At 37.8% G+C, this 6,000-nt stretch overlaps 1 protein-coding gene across 1 annotated transcript in view; it reads right to left on the bottom strand.

Annotated features, from left to right (window-relative positions):
* Positions 1–1,790: 1,790 nt before the first annotated feature.
* DNAJC10 (DnaJ heat shock protein family (Hsp40) member C10) overlaps positions 1,791–6,000 on the bottom strand; it is a 38,313-nt gene continuing 34,103 nt past the window's right edge. Inside the window, exons 22-23 of the mRNA XM_063429797.1 lie at positions 5,252–5,353; positions 1,791–4,520 (exon numbers count right to left, since the gene is read on the bottom strand). Of these exons, the coding sequence (XP_063285867.1) occupies positions 4,509–4,520; positions 5,252–5,353 (114 nt within the window). The 3' untranslated portion in view covers positions 1,791–4,508. The remainder of the gene's footprint in view (positions 4,521–5,251; positions 5,354–6,000) is intronic.

The following is a 6,000-nucleotide window of genomic DNA, read 5'->3' as shown; positions in this document are numbered from 1 at the left end:
TTTATTATTGTTTATAACTTATGTTGTTTTTTTCTGTGTATGTAAGAAATGAAAATAAAAAAAAATTAACAATGAAAAAAAAGAGGAACCCAGGGCCAACCGCACCAGCATATGGTCTCACAGGGGATCTGAGGATCTCATCTCGGTACCTAATGGCAATCAGGCTACCTCTGGCGAGCACATGGAGGGCTGTGCGGCCCCCCAAAGAAATGCCACCCCACCTGTGGACGTCGGGCCCTCATACAACCCTCATGGAGTCGGTTTCTGACCGTTTGAGCAGACACATGCACATTTGTGGCCTGCTGGAGGTCATTTTGCAGGGCTCTGGCAGTGCTCCTCCTTGCACAAAGACAGAGGTAGCGGTCCTGCTGCTGGGTTGTTGGCCTCCTCCATGTCTCCTGATGTACTGGCCTGTCTCTTGGTAGCGCCTCCATGCTCTGGACACTACGCTGACAGACACATCAAACCTTCTTGCCACAGCTCGTATTGATGTGCCATCCAGGATGAGCTGCACTACCCGAGCCACTTGTGTCGGTTGTAGACTCCGTCTCATGCTACCACAAGAGTGAAAGCACCGGCTGCATTCAAAAGTGACCAAAACATCAGCCAGGAAGCATAGGAACTGAGAAGTGGTCTGTGGTCACCACCTGCAGAACCACTCTTTTATTGGGGGTGTCGTGCTAATAATTTCCACCTGTTGTCCATCACATTTGCACAACAGCATGTGAAATTGATGGTCACTCAGTGTTGCTACCTAAGTGGACAGTTTGATTTCACAGAAGTGGGATTGACTTGAAGTTACATTGTGTTGTTTAAGTGTTCCCTTTATTTTTTTGAGCAGTGTAGTTGTAAATAGTCTGGGATGTATATATTATTAAATTTTGTCACTTGTATCATAGATTAATTCAAAGAGAGATCATCAATTTATATATTTAGCAATAGTGTTCTCCTTTTTTTGACTTTCATGAATTGTGGATTTAGTGTACAATAAATGAATTTTTTGCATATTTACACCGTAATTCTCATTTTTCATGCATTTTTATGCATGTGAGTGTGGTATTAATTGATAACGTGTGTGTGTGTGTGTGTGTCTGGGAGAGGGAGTGGAGAGGGGGGGGGGGGGGGGGGGGACGACTACGGATCAGTTTCGCACCAGGGGCCCATGGATTGTGTGTACGCCACTGTACAAAACCTTACATTACCAACGCCGTATGCAACATTTTAAGAGGTAGCGCGGTACCTGGCTCCTTACGCTCTGAAACACTGATAAGGGTGTTGCCCGCCCTCGTAGGTTCCCACACATCTATGCTATCCCCCTCCCCATCCTGCAACCCCCACGGTTAGGGGTCTACTGGCAAACAGCCTGGTTATACTCTCACAGATGGTACCGTGAATGATACTCCCTAATTCCCACAATCTAGTGAATTAACTACCATGTTGTAACTTTGTGTTAGGCTGTTCTTTTTATGCATTTGAACCTTCTTGTTTATAATCATTGGTGCTTGCCATTCAATCGCTTATGCATGTGACTTTACCCAAGCATGATTATTGTCATACTTTGCATATTTGAATATGTATTATGATTACTCTCTGTCAAGCAAAGATGCAAAAATTAATTTAAAGAAATCCAAAGAAAAAAGTATTGTTTTTCCAGTTTTATTACAAACTCACGTCAAAACAAATTGCTCTGAAAGAAGACAACGTACAATAATTTTATTACTTTTCAGTAGACAATTTTCAGACGGAAATGTGATATTATTTAGGACTAATTAAAAACATTCTTTAACAAAAAAAACAAAACAAAAAAAAACCCCCAGCCCTCTCCCTATACAATTTTCTTTTATCTGCCCAACTGCTTGGGATCGTGGAACATTTTTGTTAACACGTGGGTTTTGCCAACTGTGGTAGCATTCTTTAAACATTAAAAACATATTTCAACTCAATTTTGGTATACAAGATTGCCTGTCAACCAGACGACCATATCATCATATTGGGAAGATTCAAACTACACTGTCCTGTATGATGCACACAATCAAACAGAATCTACGATTTCCACTCCTGATGTTGCACAGGTTAAAGAAAATAAAAATATGGAGGGTTTCATATATTGCCATTCTAAGTTAAATGTGGCAACATTTTTAAGAGCAGACTGGGCAACAATTTGTTTGCAAACCCAAAATGTTTCCCATGGGGTAAAGGGACTATACAAACATGCACATACTTTGTCATGTTAAAGGTGCTGATCATACATCATAAAGTGGACATTTTCAGTTGATTACCCTGGGACAGGGTGCATGCTACGGTTTTGTCTAACACTGAGTGTGAATAGTGTAATTTTGAACTCAGGTCTAATATTTGTGTGTTCTATCTGCTTTTCTCTAGTGCAGTCTTGTCACAGCGCTGCCAACACTGCCCCATGTGTTCCCTTCAAAACTGTTAACAGGTTTATTCATGGGGCTTTGTAAGAAAGCTCACTTCTATCTCATTTGAGATTTATCCTTTCACTGCAAGGTAACTGAATGTAGGACTTCCCTTAAGAGGTTTACGGTTTTATTAAAAGGTTAGCATAGACCTCTGTTGAAAAACTGTAGACTGGGAACTTTGAAAGCACACAACTTTTGCAGTCCCCGCCCCCAAGTCTGCATTGCTTATTTTTGGGACTTGAACACACTGCAGTTAAAGGAGATACCTAGAAAGATGGGATTCTGAGTGCAAGGATAATATTTGTCAATATTCGTCGGTCAATTAATTGCTGCAGCTTTAATGCACGCAGTGAAGTATAAAAAATCCTACCTGAACTGTCAAAAGCAGAGCATGCACATTAAAGTCTTTTATTGTAGCAATAGGGTTCTAGATAATGGGTATTAAAGGAACACTCCAGACCCTTAAAGCATTTTCACTTAAGTACTTAATGCTCCCCCCCCCCCCCATTTTCCAAAAAGTATAGAGTAAATAAAAATTGGCACATTTATAAATTAACCTGGTTACACTCTGTGTCTGTAAGACAACAAGTCCAGTTACTTCCTGGTAGGTTAGCTCAGTGAAGCTAAACTTAAGAGGCAACAATTGCCCAGAGCACCTGCCTTGCAAAGATTTCTCATTGAGCTACATTGGGAAGTCTGTGATTGGACAGCCACAGAAAGTCTATGCGGGATCAGAAGTGGAGGGTTTACAAAGAGCTGCAGCTTTTTAATTTTATTTTTAGCTTTACACCCAATGGAAAAAAATGCATAGTTAAATGTATGAATGTTTTCATTGTGGTTATTTCTACTAATCATGGCTAGATTTATTTTCTGTATATGGACAGTTGAGTGGAGTACTCCACCTCCAAGCCCTAGTAACAGTGCAATTTATCTGTCTTCTTGTGGGTACCTCTATTAGTAAGGAAGGAATTGCAACCTCCCCTTCTCGTACAAGATGATTATCGAACTAGGTGATGCATGAAGTCCAAATCTTTGGTCTATAACAGGGTAGTATATGCAGACTATTTACACATTTGATCAGCTTCCATGGCTGCAAATCTAGGGATTTAGCTTGACAAACTGAATAATGTAGAACTAACCTGTTCAGATGAGTAGGCATTTGCATACGAATTTGCATGGTAACATGACATATGGGAGAGAGAAAACACATTTGAAATAATTTAAACTTCATAAGATACCGTTGAGTGCTGTTTGCACCATATACATTCACATTGTAAACATGATGTTTGGAGTCACCTATTTTGCAAATACTACATGCTTAATTAATAGTTTTTGTTATGAATGAGACACTGCTGCCACATAAGAAAATGACTTCATACTTAAAAAACTGTTACAGTAGCATTTTTCAGAATTAAAACAGCTGAAAATGTAATAATTACTGCATAGTTCTGCTAAAACAAAAAAGAAACACAGACAAAAAAACAGGCTTACAAAATATAGTAGTGTTTTTAAATCTCAAGAGGCACTTTTGTTGAGAGGAGTTCATGGGAATAATTAATAGAATCTAATTGAAACATTAGCCTACATTAATATGACACTACCTCCATAACAAGATGCTAATAAAAAGGATAAAAATAAAACAAACCAGAACATGTAATAAATCTTAAGCAGCATATACCATGATGAAATGGAGTTCGTTGACAGTTTCCACCATAATATATAAAATGGTATCTTAGAATTGGGACATTATTGGAAATTTGATACATTTAACAACTGTGAACATTACAGGGAAAACATATAGCCAATAACGTTCAACTCCTTTTGAAGAATTCACCTTGTGATTTTTAAAAACACATTTTCAAAAGCATATTCCAGACGGTGTGATGTAAATTAAAAGGCATCCAAGAACCACAGTTTAGAAGGCAGTTCTCCATACATGGCGTAGTCCATTGTTTCCACCGTTACTGCATATGAAAGTTTTATTTTATGTATTATTTTGATTTTCTTCCTCTTCCTTTTACTCAGTATAATTTTCAATGGGAATCCCTTGATAAGGCTCCATATTTAAATGTCTTGGCTATTTATTCACAATTCATCCTAAATAGGATTTAAAATAAAAAATAAAAAATTACATGAGTTTTGACTGCAGAAGTCACTATTTAAATAAAGCTAACAGCATAGCAGAAAAACAAACAAACAAAAAAAACCTGCAAATCTATATTATTACGAATACAAATCTATTGTCCTAACACTGTAGTGCCCTCTGGTTACAAAAATAAACCTGGCACTCCGCCTACTTCGAAGTCATCCAACAGTGGGACCCCTAATACGCATGCGTGCCAGGAGTGAGCATCAGGCCCTCCCCATAGGAAAGCATTGCCTCAATGCTTTCCTATGGGGATTTCATGGATGCTGGACGTGTCAAAGTGAAACTTGAAATTCACAGTCAGAATAGCTGAACTGGGAACTGGAAAATTTCTCCAAGTCTGTTAATGTTATACGTTTGGCTAAATCGGACCTTAAATTTAAAATTCACTTTAAATTCTCACTACAGTAAATGAACCTGACACATTTTGATGAAGAATGTTTTTGTGCTAAATACCAAAACCCTTCCTATTCACTTTAAACGTAATAAATATTACAGTCTAATTGCGCACTTTACTATTACAGATAATCAAGTTATTTTCCTTCAATATTTTTTAGTTGGCTTTTCAATAAAAGCAAAGCATATAGTAAAATGATGACGCGTGGGAAATCGTGCAATCAAGTGCCACATAAAGATTGAAACACTTCCCGTCTATATAATTAGACAAATATTAAAATCTTACCTTTTTCTTGGATTGCCTTTTAATTGTTTCTATCCTCGCAGTTAGGATTCTGGCTATTTCTTGAGGATCTCTAGTATCTATATGTTCACCATGAGCATTTTTCTAGTAAGAAAATAAAGCAAAACAATCCACAAAGCAATGTAAGGATTAGATGCAATTACAAACGAAAGCAGGGATACAAAGCATCTATAATAAACTGCTTATACAAACTAGCAGTACAGTTGCCAACTCAATGTGGAGGAAAACCAAAGCTTTGAAATGTTTAGGAACCAAAATAATTCCACATATCGTAATAAACTATAAGACAAACACAACCACCAAGAAAAAAATAAAAATAAAAAAGTAGAGAGTTAAGAGGGGATTTATTTACAAATCAGACTGCACACTATAAGTGGTCTAATCAATTCTGAGACCACTGTAACAATCCAAGGTGTCCATGTTTGTAGACACATCCCATCATAAAACAGAACGTAATGTTTTCATTTCAAGGAATGTGGGAGGTACATTTGTTGTTTCCACAACTAAGGTACCAAGTATCCTTTCTAAATGATTGGGGTGTGGTATCACGGTGTCTGGAGTTTGTTTCTTGCCTCTTGAAATTTGCTCAATAGAGAGCAGAGATGAAACATGTCAAATATTGTTGTGCCAACATAAGTTTAATAGCCTAGGCACATTACCCACAAAGGAAAGCAATGGTTAAACTCCATTTTCTTGTAGCAAGTCATACGAGAATTCCATGCTCAAGAGGT

This window comes from Pelobates fuscus, chromosome 8 (assembly GCF_036172605.1).
Source record: "Pelobates fuscus isolate aPelFus1 chromosome 8, aPelFus1.pri, whole genome shotgun sequence".
Taxonomy (NCBI): Eukaryota; Metazoa; Chordata; class Amphibia; order Anura; family Pelobatidae; genus Pelobates; species Pelobates fuscus.
This window is presented reverse-complemented; position numbering and strand designations above follow the sequence as displayed.